This window comes from Chaetodon trifascialis, chromosome 24, assembly GCF_039877785.1.
Source record: "Chaetodon trifascialis isolate fChaTrf1 chromosome 24, fChaTrf1.hap1, whole genome shotgun sequence".
Taxonomy (NCBI): Eukaryota; Metazoa; Chordata; class Actinopteri; order Chaetodontiformes; family Chaetodontidae; genus Chaetodon; species Chaetodon trifascialis.
In genome coordinates, this window is record NC_092079.1 from 14,167,545 (window position 1) to 14,184,037 (window position 16,493).

The following is a 16,493-nucleotide window of genomic DNA, read 5'->3' on the forward strand; positions in this document are numbered from 1 at the left end:
AGGAGGAGGAGGAGGAGGAGGAGGAGGAGGAGGAGGAGGTTGTCGTCTCAGCAGCAGGTGAATTAGTGTAAGAGGCTTAGAGCGTGAGCTCACTCTATGCTGCCACCGTCGATTAGAGCAGCTCGACCTCACAGCAGTTTGTTTCACACAACACGGAAACAACAGTCTGCTGGAGGATGAGGGGCTGGGATGACCTCTGACCTCTGAGAGAGGAAGGAAGGAAGGAAGGGAGGAAGGAAGGAAGGAAGGGAGGGAGGGAGGAAGACAGAAGGAAGGAAGGAAGGAAGGAAGGAAGGAAGGAAGGAAGGGAGGGAGGGAGGGAGGGAGGAAGGAAGGAAGGAAGGAAGGGATAAAGGTAGGAAGGGAGGGAGGGAGGAAGACAGAAGGAAGGAAGGAAGGAAGGAAGGAAGACAGAAGCAAGGAAGGAAGGAAGGAAGGAAGGAAGGAAGAAGAAAGGAAGGAAGGAAAAAGAAAGAAGATAGAAGGACTAAAGGAAGGATAGGAGGAAGGAATAAAAGAAGGAAGGATGGAAGGAAGGGAGGAAGGGAGGCAGGAAGGAAGGAAGGAAGGAAGGAAGGAAGGAAGGAAGGAAGGAAGGAAGGAAGGAAGGAAGGAAGGAAAGGAAAGGAATGGAAGTCCGTGGGTGCTTTTCATTACATTTAATTGTGCCTCCTCGTCTCCTCTCTCCTTCGTCGACCCGGAAGTCGTTTCCCCTCCGCCATGATGAAGGATCTTCCAATTGCTTAAGTGCACCTGAAGGAGACGAGGAGAGAGGAGAGAGGAGGCTTCTGAGAGGAAGCTTTTACAGCTGTGCAAACGTCATCAGTAAGTGACGTCGCTTCGGACTGACGCTGTGGAGCGAGGATTTTTCATTTCGGAGTTTCGTCTCCTCCGTCCTCACGTCCCTTCCTCGCATCCCTCTTTCATGTCCTCGCTGGGCGGAGCTAAGACGCGAGGAGAGGAAGCGAGTGGAGGAGACGAGGAGACCAATTTATGGAATGAAAAGCACCCCGTGTCTCCGTGTCTGTCCATGTCCTCAGACCATATGAGACGTCGCCCCCTGGTGGCAGAGCTGTGAGACTGAATCGATCTGATGAAAGTGTCACATTAGAAACTGAACAACAGCACACAGCCAGTACTCTGAGTGTTTGGAAGTACTAATACCACGTTTTCTAAAGTACTAATACCACAGTTTAAAGTACTAATGCCAGTTTTTAAAGAACTAATACCAGTTTTTAAAGTACTAATACCACAGTTTTTATAGAACTAATACCACAGTTTTTATAGAACTAATACCACAGTTTTTAAAGTACTAATACCACAGTTTTCAAGTACTAATAAAACACTTTTCATGTGTGTGTGTGTTCGTGTGTGTGTGTGGCAGCCTGACAGACTGACAGTCTGTTCTGATGTCAGTGTCTCAGGCGTCTCAGCGTCCACACAAAGCCTCCTTTGTTTCCTCTTTCATGCGTCTCACATCTGAAGTGTGACAGCAAACATCAGACTGATGATGATGATGATGATGATGATGATGAACATGGAGCTGTGTTTCATTCATCTTCATTTTGACGAATGATGTGAAGCAGCACTGAAGGTTTGACACAGGAGGAAGAGGAGGAGGAGCTGCTGGTCAGACGGGTTGGACCTGAATGAGATGAGTAATCGTTGCATAACATCGATGGACGGTGATAAGACTCTTTCATTCATTCGTTCCTTCGTTCCTGTGACAGCGACACTTCGTTTCAGCTCATTCATGTTTCACACTGAAACTTTCCAGCAGGAAACTTTCACATTCCTGCTGATTCTTCCCGATCAGACGTCATCAACAGTTCGAGCTCCAGCTGAACATGAAGCCAGAGCTGAACTTAAGTTCTGAGTACTCCACTCTGAGTATTTCAGTGTGTATTTGTACTGTTACCTGAGGTTTAGACTTTGGTTTCTTCTGTTAAAACTGTTTTTCCTGATCACAGCTGAGGTCAGAGCTCCACCTGGTGGACAAACTAAACATCACAGCCAAGCTTTGAACTCACTGCACATTTTCTTTCCTCTACTTTTTGCTCCAGATGGAGAACATTTGTTTATTTGTTTGTTATTTGCTTCGTCCTTTACTTTAAATCTGGTTTCCTCCTCAGATCGTTTGTCCTTTGGAGCAGATTTGAGGGGAAAATCTTCACATTTCTCTGAAAGAAAAGCTTAGTTTATCTTTATTTTTAGACTTTATTCTCGATGAATGTTCAGTTTTTCATCTGGAAACTGAATCAACCTCACGTCTCCAGTTTGTCTTTCCCTCCGTCCAAACGACGTCCTCCATCGCTCAGAAAGATGAACTCGTCTCATGAGTTTCAATAAAGACCAAAACCCGGCAGGTGACACACCTGCAGACCCGATCGGTGATCAATGTTTTATTATCAAAGTTTGTGGGACGACACAGAAAAGGACGAGTCCCTTCACACCACAGACGTCATAAACACAGAGCAGGTGGTGATCAGGTGGGTTATAAATTACACAGGTGAGTGTGAGCAGGTGAGGGACAGAGCTTCACGCCAGCGACTGGAATCATTAAATACGAGGAATGTGATGAGGAAGAAAACGGACGCCTGCGGAGACGAGAGCTTAAGGCACGACACGTCACACGTGGGACATCTGGAGGACACGTCTCCTCATCTGGAATCAAACTCACGATTGTCAAAACATGGACAACAATGTAGGAAACAGGTGGAGGTCGCGGCCATAAGTGTGCGGACGCCTCGTCCACATCTGTGCGCCTCTGGCTCTGAAGCGTCAGCACGTTTCAGGCCGCCATGTTGAAGCTGCTGCTGATCAGCTGAACGCTCAGCTGGGATCACAGCTGGACTCTGACTAAACCAGGACCAGGACCAGGACCAGGACCAGGACCAGGACCAGGACCAGGACCAGGACCAGGGATGTGCCGAGCTGACGGGGAGCTTGTTGTAGCCGCTTTAAGCTCGCTCGCCCTGCACAGCCCGACCCGGACCACCATCTGTGAGCCGGACCCGACGGCCCGCCTCTGATCCGGTCCCCGCAGCAGGTTCAACAGGTGGACTGAGGGAGGCTGAAACCAGAGGGCCGTCAGAGGCGCACGTTAATGCCCGATCGCAGCCGTGCTCGACGACCGCACGAGGAGGAAGCGTCCGCAGACTTTTGGCCGTCACTCCGCAGAAAAGCAGAACCAGGAAAGAAGCTGAAAATAATAATGGAAGTGAGATTTTCCCAGTGACCACGAACGCATCGCTCCTCTTCAGCGTGGAGAGAAACACTGTGAGAAGAAAGTCGCAGGTGAGGAGTCATGTGATTGGCTGTCAGCTGATGACGCGCCCGTCAGGCAGCTTATGTGTTGAGCCGTCGCCGTTGGCTTCGGTTCTTGGCGGCGGTGGCGGCGGCGGCGACCTTAAAGCACGCAGCAGTGCTTCTTCTTCTTCTTCCCGCTCGGCCCGTTTTTGTCTTTGCTCTCCGCCATTTTCTTCTTGCGGACCTCACGCATGAGGTCGAAGAACACCTGCAGGACAGAGGACAGACGAGGGTCAGCGAGGTGGCGTCAGGAGAGAACAGCCGTGACTCGACTCACCTGACCATCAGCCAGATCCTGAAGTACAAGTACTAACAGCACGCAGTACAAATACTCTGAGCTGCTGCGCGTTCAGTCGCTGTTTTGTTTCACTTCAGATTTCTCTCGTCTGCATCTTTCTAACCTCTGACGAAGGTCGGCCTGAAGACTCACGGCTGACTCACCTGCCGGCGGCGCGCACACCTGTGGTAAAGCCTGCGTACCTTGTCGACGTTGGCCCTCGTCTTGGCCGACGTCTCCACGTACTGGACCCCCCACTCGCTCGCCTTTGCCGCGGCCTCGTCGGCGGACACCTGCCGCCGCTCCTCCAGGTCCGACTTGTTCCCCACGAGGAGCAGAGGGATCGCCTCCTCCTCCTTCACCCGCAGGATCTGCTCCCTGACACACACACACACACACACACACACACACACACACACACACACACACACACACACACACACACACACACACACACACACACACACACACACACACACACACACACACACACACAGCAGGCAGTGAGCCGCAGCCAATCAGAGGCCGAGCAGACATTCGGCTCTGAAACACTGACTCACCTGAACTCGGACGTGGCGGTGAAGGACTCGTGCTCCGTGATGGAGAAGACCAGCAGGAAGCCCTCGCCGCTGCGGAAGTAGTTGTCTCTGATGGCGGCGTAGTCCTCCTGTCCCGCCGTGTCCAGGATGTCGATCTGGACGTCCTCGCCGTCCAGGACCACCTTCTTCCTGTAGCTGTCGGCCTTGGTGGGCTCGTAGTCCTCCACGAACTGGGAGCAGAGAAAGGGTCACGTGACGGGAAGCAGGGCAGCGAGGGTTGATGGGAAATGTAGTGCGGAGTCTCACCTCGTCGTACATGAACTGCAGGGTGAGCGCAGACTTTCCCACGCCGCCGCTGCCCACCATGATCACCTTATGGAGAGCCAGAGAGGTCTGGTTCTTGTTCTTGCCGGAGGCCATGACTCTGGCCTGCAGGGACCAGCAGGAACCGGCAGGGACCAGCAGGGACCGGCAGGGACCAGCAGGGACCGGCAGGGACCGGCACAGGAAGACAGACGTACACCAACAGGATGAAACACAAACACACTGAAAGCTGAAACACAGAAGCGACTTCCTGTCAGGAGCTGAAAACCATCATGGCTGCTGTTTGGCGAGGAAACGGCGAATCAAACGATCCGCCCCCGTCAGACGGCATCCAATCAGAGACAGCCTTCAGCTGCCTGAGGATGCTAACGCTAAACTAGCTCAGTCTTCCAGAGCTCCGGTGTTTTTCTTTGGGGGATTATAGACTGGACCACGTTCCACCATCACCACCTTCATCATCATCATCACCACCTTCGTCATCATCATCATCGTTCGTACTGATTATTTACTCTCTTTCTCCTCTCCTGCTGTAAGTTTATCTGAACAAGGTGACTTAATAAAACGAGGCGTTCATGCTTCAGATCCACGTTGTGGCTCAGGTTTGGTTTTTGGCTGCTGACGTCTCTGCCGCCTCGTGGAGGACAGTTGGGGTTATTTTTAACCTGCTTCCGACGGCGTGATGAAGAGTTAGCTGGAAACGAAGCGCCTCGTCGCCCTGTTCCCTCTTTAAAATTCCATGCGCTCAGATTTAATCTCAGCGCTGAAGACCTGAGGCCCTGATCCACGCTGGACCCCAGACCTCCAGGAATCAGCCTGATGGTGTCCAACAAGACGAGTCTTCACACTGATTTCTGGTCAGTTTCAGGAGTCTGACTGTGGCTGAATGTGACTTATTTTAGATTCACATCATTATGGATTCATCTTCCACACGCACACACGCACACACGCACACACACACACACACACACACACACACACACACACACACAGGCGGTGTGTGTGTGTTTGAGTGGTCAGGTGAGGGCCTCCTGATAAAGGCCGTCTGTAAACAGGAGGGGGAACAGGCCTCTTGTCGGTGACCTTTCACGGCAGCCTTCCTCCGATGCGGGCTGCTGCCTGACAGGACGCCGACATGAGGGTGAAAATATGTCAGCTGCGCTCCGGGACGACGTGAGTAATAGTAGGAACTGTGAATAACCTCGGCTGTAAAAACAAATAAGAAATAAATGAATAATACGCCTGGCTGCGCTAAAAGAGGAACTATAATTCATCCTGTCAACGCTCGGCTTCAGCTTCCTCTCTGCATTAACCAGCTGACAGCTGGAAACCACTTTCTACAAGACACTAAACAGCCACTTTAGCGCTTCCCGGTTCCCGCCTTTAGCCTGGACGGCGCCTCTGATTGGATGAAGTCGCGAGCAGAACTCCCCTCTAGCTGTCGCCATTGGCCGCTTGGAGCGTCGCTCAGCGCGGCGGTAGCTAGCCAGAGGAACAGCAGCAGATAGCGCCGTGTTTCCCTCAGGGGGATTCAGTGAAAACAGGCTGAAAACGCGCCGCGGAGGAAACGTTAAGCTAGCTCCAACAACACCGACACAGCAGCACGACTCACCTGCTAACGTGTTTCACTGTTGTTCGCTGAGAAATCCGCCATACACCGACACACACTCAACTTTTGCAAGTTGACCAGGCTACTCCCTGCCCCACCTTGTACCGGGACTCCAACAGAGATCGTCTATGTGAGGGGTGAGCAGTCACTCTGCGGCTGGGAAATGTCGCGGGACAGCTAGCGACGCTGCTAGCTTAGCCGATACCAAGGCGACGGCTTTAGCGGCTGCCCGAAATATACCCAAAAACAACTGTTACAGAAAGAGACACGAATAAAATGATTTAAACGAACAGGCCGCTCACAGCAGCTGTGGGTATTAACGGGAAAAAGCGGCCGCTCGTTACTTTAGGTCGACGACGCCGGGAAACCCGCGGAGTGACACGTCTTACCTTTTCCCTCCTCTCAGGACGAGGCAGATGAGATGAACCGGAAGTGATGTCACGGAATTCCTTGTCTTGGTCTATTTATTTATTTATTTATTTATTTATTTATTTATTTATTTATTTATTTATTTATTTATTTGTCTTGCCACGGACTAAATAACAGTAAAAATATAATAATAATGTATTTTATTCACAAAAACTGTGAAGTGTGATGTCACAGCAGTGTGTTTCTTCACTGATCTGCTTTGTGGAAACTTAAGAAATGTTCACGATGAACAATAAATCTGTTGATTATGTGGCTGGTTGCTTAAAACACGTCAGAAAACAGTGAAATAGTGCTGCAGCTCCTGGAAAGACACAGAAAATATGTGTTGACCTGGGCAGGCGGCGAGGTTTCCCACCTGAGATCACACAAACATCTCAGACCAGATGTGGCGACGTGGTCCACAGCTCCCAGCCAAGGTGACGTCCTCAAACGTCTTCACTGGTCCAGCCAAGGAGACTCGGTTCACACTGATATGAAACAGAGAGAAGGAGCAATAAATGATTAATGAGGGATTAAAAAGGATTCACTCCACAGACTCTGAGCTCAGGTTGAACATCAGGGGAAGCTGAAGCGTTAAAGCTGCAAAATCTGTGGAAAATATAAACAGACTCAGCAGGAAGATACAGAAGAATTTAAAGAGGAAAGGTGAACTGTTTCTGCTCTGGGTCCAGGTTTTGGGAGTCCAGCAGCTCCTGGTTTGGGTTTGTCGGGCAGATGTCAGACTCCAGTGGAAGAGCTCATCTTCTTCAGACTGATGTGAAGGCTGAGCTCTGGTGTTTCAGGGATCGTTTGCTTGCTCTCACGTGCTTTCATTCTTTGTCCTACTGTCTCCGTCCACATCTTCGACTCATGGGACACCATCCGTCCAAAAGATCAAACTCCACCTGCTCGGCAGGACGGTGGGACGAGGTCTGAAGCTCCATAAACAGCTCGAGCGAACGCTGAGTTACGACCGTGCTGTGAGCTTTACGAGGTCGACTTCATGCTCCGGCTCAGAGACAAATGAAAACTTCTCTGAGCCAGAATGAGTGAAGAGATTTACAGCAGCTGGCTCAACTTTGACCACGGCTCCTGAAACTCTCAGATTTACTGTTTTTCCTCTCGAGGTGTGAAGAAATTTGTCACGTTTGCTTTCCAGGGAAACTCTCTCCAGTTCAGAGGATTTATTCTTCTAAGAACGGCGTTATTTCATCCTCCATCTGCTGCTTCTGCTCCTGAATGTTCCCTTTGGCCTTCACAGATCCAACTTTAAAGATTTTAGTCACGTTAACTTTGATGTTTTGTGTCTCTTATTGCAAAATACTGTGATTTTTACAGAAGCTCATCAGCTGCTGTGCACCTATGTGTAGTTCCGGCGTTTGGAACAAAGATGGCGCTGTTTCATCACTTTGTCCACAGCTGAGGAGACGGTGGAGATCAGAGACTGGATGGCAGGTAAAACCATTAACTGTGACTCTAAATGACCTCAGAGCTCGTTCAGACTTTGAGAAAACATGTTTGGGCTCCTCGACTCACTTTACACAAATGAAGACGGACGTATTGAGTGTCTGTGGAAACTTTATTCATTCAAATTCAGCAGATTTGGACAAAACAACACGTCTTCTGAATCTACAACGTCAGAATAAGTTGAATCAAACGGATTTGATTTCAATAAAAAGGCTCAGGAGGGGAGAACCAGCCCGACCTGTTTCCACTCCTCATGTTGTTTTCTCTTATGATAATCAGCAGCTGAAAGGTCAAAGGTCGCCCGGCTCCGTCCCTGGAGCGCTGCGGGATGTCTCGTGTTGTGACGAGCTGATTTGGTTTGGAGTTTTTACTAACAAATGTCGCCCGGACGACAAACGCTCATCAGAGCGAGCTGCTGCGCTGACTTTGACTGCAGAGGCTCAACTTATTTGTTTTTATGTCTTTTTGAGGTTCAGGAGTGAAAATACTGCGTCAAACTAAACGTCGTTATAACTGAACACGTTCAGCCCACGTGTCCGCCTCATTTAGTCACTTCCTCCCTTCAATCAGGCGCAGAAGTCCTTTTGGGAAACAGCCATTTTAAAGGAGGTTTAACGCTCCGAAAAGCAGCACAGTGCTTTAAAAAGTCATTACAGGTCATTACAGGAAGCCTCAGTGATACTGTGAGGTACAAATACCTTTAAAGTACTTTAAAAAGTCAGGCGACGGCTCGATGTGATCCAGGTTTTCTCTGCTGACGTTTCTCCTCCTTCACGGAGCTCTTTGATGTCTTTATTTTTACATGTTTTAGTATCGCTGTATCTACTTTTACTGCACAGTACAGGACGTGAATACTTCTGTGTGTGTACTCTGTACGTGTGGCTGAGGAGCTGCTGTACTGCCTTCAGCTCTCTTGACAAACTGCAGTAAACAGTACACACAGTGTGTACTGAGGAGTACTGTGCGGTGCAATGTGAATCCCTTTAGGAATAATTCAGTGATTTCTCCTGGGGGAGTTTGATGAACACCGCCCCCCTCCCTCCTTCTCGCTCCTCATTGGCTCCGCCCTCCCGGTCCTGACCCCCACCCCCTGTATATAAAAAGTTTTCGGTGTGTGGCGGCTCCCGAGTCTCAGACGCCAGAATGGAAACGCTCCTCGGTGCGCTCACTGGCACACCTCCCTCTCCTCCTCCTCATCACCTTCCTCTTCTTCAGTGCGCATCGGCACTCCGGCAGCAGCGCCCCGGGAGTCACGAGCAGCACCGTTTGAGATCCATGTAGAGAATCAGAGTGAGGATGATGATGTTGATGATGATGATGATGATGATGATGAAGAGCTTTCTGTGTCTGTGGACCAAAAAATGACGGATTGAACTTTGAGGATGTTCAGGCGGGCTTTGGATTCAGCTCTGGTCGCGCTGTGGAATATGTCAGAGGGCCACTTCCAGCTGGGCTGATGCTCATTCGTGACACCATGACTCGTTTCGCTCCGCAGCCGCTGACAGAGGTGATGCGTTCCGCGTGAAGCTGCTCCAAACTCCGGCGCACAGAGTGAGAAAGAAGCGCGCTGAAGAGGAGACTGCTGGGAATGACCAAAGACATCCACACAACGATGTGATAAAAAGATTTCCCGCACGCGCATCTTCGAGTGACTGGAAACAGACTGCGCCCACCGGCATCCCCGTGCGTCAGACCTGAGCGGAGCGCCGTTACGCATGGAGGCGGCTCGGGGCTGAGGGATTTTTCTGTCTCTTCGTGTTTCTTTTTATGATTTAACTCTGACAAAAGAGGGAAAGATTTTCTACTCCTCCTCAAACAGAAAATGAGTAGCTGTCTTCTTCGACTAGCACTCTTCGTGGCTTGCGTCCTCTCCATCCGCTGCACCGCTGCGCCCGGGACCGAGGCGGAGGCGCACACGGCATCCCGGGATACCTGCGCGTCCTGCGGCGTGGCTCAGCCGGAGGACCCCGAGTCGGGCCGGCTGAACGTGGACTTCCTGGAGGCGGTGAAAAGGCACATCCTGAGCAGGCTGCAGATGCGGGAGAGGCCCAACATCACGCACCCGGTGTCGAAGGCGGCCATGGTGACGGCGCTGCGGAAGCTCCACGCCGGGAAGCTGCGGGAGGACGGGAGGGTGGAGATCCCCAACCTGGACGGACACCCGATGAGCAACGAGGTGCTGGAGGAGAGCTCGGAGATCATCAGCTTTGCGGAAAAAGGTGCGTGATGGAGACGTGATGACAATGTTCAGGCTTGAATTTAAGTTTTCCCAAAGACGCAAAAATCTGACAAACGACAAAGTTTCACCTGATTTCACTGAAATTTCACATTTTCCACCAGTTTTCTTAAAGCACAAGAAGCGAGATCAGCCAGCGTAGACCCCACGCGCTCCCATGAAATTAGGAAATTTGAACTGCGCGTGTTTTGCTGTTTGTTCCTGAGCAGAAAACGAGTGAGTTGAAGGTGAAAGCTCCGTCTGTGCAGCCGGGCAGCGCATCCTTCAGCTGGCAGCGCGTGACACAGAGAACCCTCACATAAACCAGTGCGCGAGGGATGAGAAGTGCAGCTGAGGCAGGTGCTGCTTTTAATCAAACATCTGATTGAACAAGCTCTTCTCATCCCACTCAGGACTCACGGAGCCGTCTGATGACGCTCAGCTGAGGGCTCGCGCACTGCTGCAGTCACCAAACACAGCACGCGCAGTGATATTTGACGCATGTGGCTGATGAATCGGGAGCTGCTGGGACACACTCTGCTCGGCCTGTGTGTGTTTGTCTTACAGACTGACTGATGCTGAACAGATGTTGACACAGGAGCCTGAAAACCCGCCAAAATAAAAGCGGGACGTGCATGGCCTCTGCCTGCATGTACTGTATTCATGTGTTTTTCCACTGAGCGTCCTCTGCCTGCAGTCCTTAAATGCATCGTGGCCTGTCTGCAGATGCTGGTTGTTCTGAGTGTAAACGCCTGCTGGCTGCTTAAAGTCAGACAAACCTGAGGCTGTTTTCACACCTCAGAGGTCAATTAAAGCGCGTGATTTTGAGATTTGGTGTTTCTCGCAAACAGGATGCTGGAGCTGATGTTAGAAAATGAAATATTTTGAATGTAGTTTGGTGGCAGAGAGCAGAATTTTGAGGTTTCTTCATTAAGATTTTGATTTTTTAGCATGGCTGCATTCATATGCTCAAGAAAAAGTTGGACATGTGGCTTCTGGCCTCTACCCCACCGTTGCGTTCACTTTCCTAGAAACCCCGGCCACACACACGCATGGCGGAGGTTTGCTCCCCGCTGAGAGGCTCTGAGTTCCAGACGTTCCTCTCCGTGGCCGCCGCGCCGCAGACCTTCCACCTCAGCGCCGTCCGCTTGCCAGTTGGCCGCGTTCAGGGCGGCTGTCAGCGGGGACGTGGCACGGCGACAAGGCTCAGAGGAGCAGTTTCCTCAGCGGAGGCTGAAAATGATCAGCGACACCACCTGCGGCGCCCACGCGTGTCCGTGCGCTCGCCTCTGGTGGAAACATCTGCGTTCCACGTCAACAAACGGAGCTGCTGCTCCGGACCCGAGCGTGTTCATCATGTCTGAGAGTCATTCATCCTAACTGCGTCGAGCCTTTGTGCCTCTGTCACGTCTTTATGCCAGTCTTTGTGTGTGTTATTGATGTTTTCTTAATGCTGTGTGTTCCTGTGAGTGTGTGCGTTGGCGTGTACACGCACCCACATCCAGGATCTTGTGTGTTTATGTGTCAGGGCCGTGTTGAATCAGTCCCCTCAGTATAAGGTCAGAGCTTTTGTGTCGACCGCCGTGCGGCCTGAATGCAGATTGACGGGCTGAACCCTGCAGCCTGGCACCCCATTAGAATTCACAGGGTGTGTGTGTGTGTGTGTGTGTGTGTGTGTGTGTGTGTGTGTGTGTGTGTGTGTGTGTGTGTGTGCAGGCTCCATATGAACACACACTCTCTGAGTGCATGCTGGCGGTTTGTTGCATCACTGTGATGTTGTGTGAGTTTGCAGCTCGGAGGCTTTCATGAACGCAGCGTTTGGTCTGTGCTGCAGCAAGTCGGCTCGCTGCTTCAGGTGTGAACGGCTGCAGGTCAGATCCGCCTCACCTCAGCATCACCTCAGAGGCTGTCCTGGAGCTCTCAATCACATTTGATCTTCACCGGTTTGTCCATCTGCTGATGAAGAAGATGGAAGGCGAACAAACGTTAAATGGGTGTTTGATAGAAATGAAACTTCCAGTCGAATCACATCAGACTCATTTAGAGTCACCAGTTTGCCTCTGAGGCCTTCACAGTCTGATTTTCTAAGAAGCTCCTTAAACCATTTCAACATCAGCTTCCCTGAGTGGCGTCGTTTGCTTGAGAAGTGCATTGTGGGAAGGCTTTGCAGCCACAGAGTGAGGATTGGTGCAGAAAGCGAGTGAAGAGGGTTTGGTTGTGTGAGAGCGGCAGCCGCGATGGGACCTCCTGGTTTTAAAGCTCATTATTTAGATCTTTATGATGTTGCATGTTTGCTTCAGCACAGTGTGCTTTATTTATCCGCCTGTTATTCCTCACTAAACATTTGTCACCAGAAAGAAATCAAAACCTAAATATTTGCCTGACGTGACATGAAGCCAGTCAGAACAGCTGCCGTCCGTCTTGTTCGGCGCACAATGAGCACGTTACTCCAAACACTTTGCATCGGAGCCAGAAAACGCTTCTGCTGAGCCGCCGGTGCTGTGAAAGCATCGTCTCCCAGGCCTCGACCGACGTCCTGCTGCGTCTCACTCGAACAGGCTCGTCCTCATTCGGCGTCTGAGACGTCGCTTCGGTCCCAAGCGAGCAGGGCGAGGTTTGATAGAATATGTGGTGACGGACGAACAACCTGTGAAATCTGCACCTGCAGCTCGGTCGGACCTCTGTTGTGGTTTTATGGGCACTTTAACATCGTCGTTCTTCATCTCTGCCTCGCCTGGGTGCCAGCGGCGCAGTAATCTGCAGCAGTGTGTGATCTGACATCCAAGCTGCTGAGTAATGACTCAGAGATTAGCTCGTCTCGTGATGGATGAGGTAATGCGTGTGGAGGCTCGCTGAGAAGCGCAGCGCTCGCTTTGATGGTCGGCGGCGACGTCTGCGCCCTCCAAACTTTAACTCGGCTTCATGTTTTTGCACATTTCTGGACTGATGACACCTGCAGCCACGTCATGAGCGTAAAAACCGTCAGTGCACAGGACGGCCCTGGTTTCCTCTCATGCTCTCTGTGTCGGCTTCTCTCAGAGTTCAGGAGGTTCAGTCCTGATGGATGGCTCTAATCTTCTTCACCTGAGAGATGTCAGTCAGCCTCTCCGTGTGTTTTCCTTGGAGTAGCACCCATGATTCACGCTTACAAAAGCAGAAAGTGACGTGAGACTCGTAGTCCGCCGTTCAGGCATTCGCAATCAAATCAAAGCCGGAGGCCGCAGCCTGTAACAGCCACGGGAAGCTCTGTAAGCATCTCCAGATAAAGTGCCTCAAATGTAAAACACAGTAGATTAAGAAGGCCGCTGCTTCCAGTCCAGAGTGTGCTGAGTCGTGTTTCATCACACCATCAATTATCCAGGAGTGCTCTCCAGATATTTACACGACTCTGCTGAAGATCAAACTTTATCCTTCCTTAATGGAGCGCTGGCTCGTACAAAGGCACAGAATGAAACACAGAAGCCCAATAAATGAAGAGATGAATCTCATACGGATAAAAACAGCCTTTTCTGTTCTCTTCAGTTCGAGCTCTTGAGGTATTTATGAGTTGTGGGAAAGTTGCAGGAGTAACAGGAGGGCAGAAACCTGTTTAAACCTTCTCTGACTCTAAAGACGATGAAAGATGCTGAATGAATTTCAGATTGTGACTTTTGTCCCTGAAGGGTCTGAATCCCTCGGTCACCCTCCTTCCAAACCTTTTAATGGTTCCACAAACAAGCTGACGGTGCCCGGATGAAAAGCCTGTGACCATTTGCAGTCTGCTGGAGGAGCAGCCGCGGCTCCTGAGAACCAGCTAATGTCATGTAAATGCTTGTTCTTGCGTCTTCATTCTTCCAGTCTGTTGCTGCATCTCTCGCGCTGCCCGGCCCTGCAACGAGCTCTCAGGCCTCATTGTGAGGACAGTTAGGCTCCATAAGATCTCACATTCAACGCGAAGCCTTTGAACCTTTGTGTGCGCTCTCCCGAGCTCCCCCCAGTCTCATATTTGGGCTGAGTCGGAGGCCAAGTGGCCCTGAGCCCAACGCCTTCCTGTCACAGTCCCCAGGATCTGTGTTGCCACCCTGAACTGAGGGGAGGCTGGGGCCTGTTGTCTTACTTTAAGCTGTTCTCCCAAGTTCACCCTGACACCCCCCCCCCCCCCCCCCCCCCCCAACACACACACACACACACACACACACACACAGACACACCCAGTGCTCAATCCCCTTTGCAATGCTGGTGTTCAAAGTGGCATAAATGTCCAGATGTTCAGTTGCTGGTGGTCGTTTAAAGTCTTCCAAAATGGAGTGTCGTCATTGTGTGTTCATTAAGATTAGACACCGGACGTGTTTCACAGGCTTTGGTGGTTCTACTTTATTTCTTTTAACTATATATTTATTGTTTTTGGCATAGAAAATGTACATTAGTGGTTTTAATTTATGAATAACCGAACCCTCTGATGTGCTCCTGTTCCTCAGATGACGTGGTGACATCCAAGTCCAGCCTGTTCTTCCTGATCTCCAACGAGGGGAACCAGAACCTGTTCGTGACACAGGCCACCCTCTGGCTCTACTTCAAGCTGCTGCCGTCTCCTCTGGAGGTGCGTCCAAGGCGGAAGGTGACGGTGAAGGTGTACTACCAGGAGCCTGGCCTCGGCAGCAAGTGGAACCTGGTGGAGAAACGGGTGGAGCTGAAGCGCAGCGGCTGGCACACCTTCTTGCTGACAGACGCCGTCCGGCTGGTGTTCGAGAAGGGCGACCGGCGCCAGAACCTTGATGTGCGCTGCGAGGGCTGCGAGGCCGAGGGCGTCGTGCCCATCCTGCTCAACCAAAACGACGAGTCCCACCGGCCCTTCCTGGTGGTGCAGGCCCGGCAGGCTGACAACAAACACCGGATCCGCAAGAGGGGGCTGGAGTGCGACGGCAGCAGCAGCCTGTGCTGCCGCCAGCAGTTCTACATTGACTTCCGGCTCATCGGCTGGAACGACTGGATCATCGCACCGTCGGGCTACTTTGGGAACTACTGTGAGGGGAACTGTCCGGCCTACATGGCAGGAGTCCCCGGTTCGGCCTCATCCTTCCACACAGCGGTGGTGAACCAGTACCGCATGCGGGGGATGAGCCCGGGCTCCATGAACTCCTGCTGCATTCCCACAAAGCTCAGCACCATGTCCATGCTCTACTTCGACGACGAGTACAACATCGTCAAGCGGGACGTTCCCAACATGATCGTGGAGGAGTGTGGCTGTGCTTGAGTATGTTTAATTCTTGGTTATTTAAGGTGGAACTGAAGAACCTAACTGTAAACAGATTCACAATATTACAACAACAACAACAAAAAATGAATATAGAAACAGAATATTTATGGACGATGGAGAAAACATGTGCACACACAACCTCATCCACACATATCTACACACCCTCATGTATGCCTGCACAAAAACTTGTATATATATTTATGTTTGTTGATATATTTCGTTATATTCTCTGGTGGAAGACTGTTTCTGTCTAGAAACGATTCAGTTTCCTTCAAAGGGACGTGAGGAGTTCTCTTCCAAATCGTTAAATGTCCACTTTGGAAAACAATCACTCTCTGAAATCGTTTATTAAATATTTCTAAGATAGCGAGGATCTGGTTTGATAAGGTGTTTGAGACTTGTGTAACCTACTAGCCTTTACGAGCAGCATCGTTTGATGTAATTCTCTGCTGTCAGTCATGTCGTTAGAGTAGATGCCACTTGTTTAGAAGTGAGCATCTCGTTTTGGAATTAAACTCTTCACGTGTAGAACATGAACCCAACCTTGAACGTGAAAGTAACGTCTCCAGCGGAGGTTCAGGAAGCCTTACATGAGTCACAACGAGGGCTGGGGGATTTAACTCTGCCTCTGAGCACTGAAAATGTTCGCACACCAGTCAAAGTTCAGCAACGTACAGCACTTCTGGCCAGCAGTCACACTCGCACGACGTCTTAGAGGAACGGTAAAAGCAGCTTCAGGCAGATACTGGACGCATTCCAGAACAGATGGAAACAGAAAACATGATAATCTGAGAGACTTTTGAACGAGGTTTCCGTCACACCGTCACCCCACTTACAGGTAGATTTGCTAATGAGAAACTGCTTGAAGGCTGTTTCCAGTCGTTGATGTGCATCTTTGGATTCTTCTCTTGTCATGATGTCCGTTGTTGAGGAAGCACTGTCGCATGGTTCTGAAAGCTGGAGAAGGTTCCTCTATTTCAACGCTCAAACAAAGCTAAGGGTTCCCCGAGCTTCTCATTTCTATCGAGTGCTGCAGGGAGGATCCAAATCTGCTTCTCAAACCACCAATATGTGCTCTCAATAATCTCACTTCTTCCCTAAATTCGGGACTT

General features: G+C 50.7%; 3 protein-coding genes across 6 annotated transcripts in view; 1 reads left to right on the forward strand and 2 right to left on the reverse strand.

Annotated features, from left to right (window-relative positions):
* Positions 1–125, reverse strand: part of faimb (Fas apoptotic inhibitory molecule b) — a 93,094-nt gene extending 92,969 nt beyond the window's left edge. For both annotated transcript variants that reach the window (XM_070958062.1, XM_070958060.1), the window contains exon 1: positions 6–125. The gene's annotated coding sequence lies outside the window, so the exon portion shown is untranslated. The remainder of the gene's footprint in view (positions 1–5) is intronic.
* A 2,088-nt stretch (positions 126–2,213) lies between these two features.
* LOC139327972 (ras-related protein ralB-B-like) lies at positions 2,214–6,489 on the reverse strand. 3 transcript variants are annotated; one of them, XM_070958056.1, is made up of 6 exons: positions 6,445–6,489; positions 6,059–6,305; positions 4,432–4,554; positions 4,147–4,355; positions 3,790–3,964; positions 2,214–3,517 (listed from the first exon to the last, which is right to left on the reverse strand). In XM_070958056.1, the coding sequence occupies exons 3-6, from the start codon at positions 4,543–4,545 to the stop codon at positions 3,410–3,412; spliced, it is 606 nt and encodes a 201-aa protein (XP_070814157.1). In that variant the 5' UTR covers positions 4,546–4,554; positions 6,059–6,305; positions 6,445–6,489; the 3' UTR covers positions 2,214–3,409. The 3 variants fall into 3 exon arrangements, with proteins under 3 accessions (XP_070814157.1, XP_070814158.1, XP_070814159.1); XM_070958057.1 differs by having other exon boundaries at positions 6,059–6,467; XM_070958058.1 differs by lacking the exons at positions 6,059–6,305; positions 6,445–6,489 and adding an exon at positions 6,358–6,443 and having other exon boundaries at positions 2,388–3,517.
* A 2,590-nt stretch (positions 6,490–9,079) lies between these two features.
* LOC139327964 (inhibin beta B chain-like) lies at positions 9,080–15,989 on the forward strand. Its single transcript, XM_070958049.1, has 2 exons — positions 9,080–10,149; positions 14,603–15,989. The coding sequence occupies exons 1-2, from the start codon at positions 9,753–9,755 to the stop codon at positions 15,376–15,378; spliced, it is 1,173 nt and encodes a 390-aa protein (XP_070814150.1). The 5' UTR covers positions 9,080–9,752; the 3' UTR covers positions 15,379–15,989.
* Positions 15,990–16,493: the final 504 nt, after the last annotated feature.

Coding starts and splice junctions, on each gene's coding strand:
- LOC139327972 (XM_070958056.1), bottom strand. CDS start 4,545: ATGGCCTCCGGCAAGAACAAGAACCAGACCTCTCTGGCTCTCCATAAG. Junction 3,965..4,146: donor ACCGCCACGTCCGAGTTCAG/GTGAGTCAGTGT, acceptor TGTGTGTGTCAG/GGAGCAGATCCTGCGGGTGA. Junction 3,518..3,789: donor CGAGGGCCAACGTCGACAAG/GTACGCAGGCTT, acceptor TCTGTCCTGCAG/GTGTTCTTCGACCTCATGCG.
- LOC139327964 (XM_070958049.1), top strand. CDS start 9,753: ATGAGTAGCTGTCTTCTTCGACTAGCACTCTTCGTGGCTTGCGTCCTC. Junction 10,150..14,602: donor CATCAGCTTTGCGGAAAAAG/GTGCGTGATGGA, acceptor CCTGTTCCTCAG/ATGACGTGGTGACATCCAAG.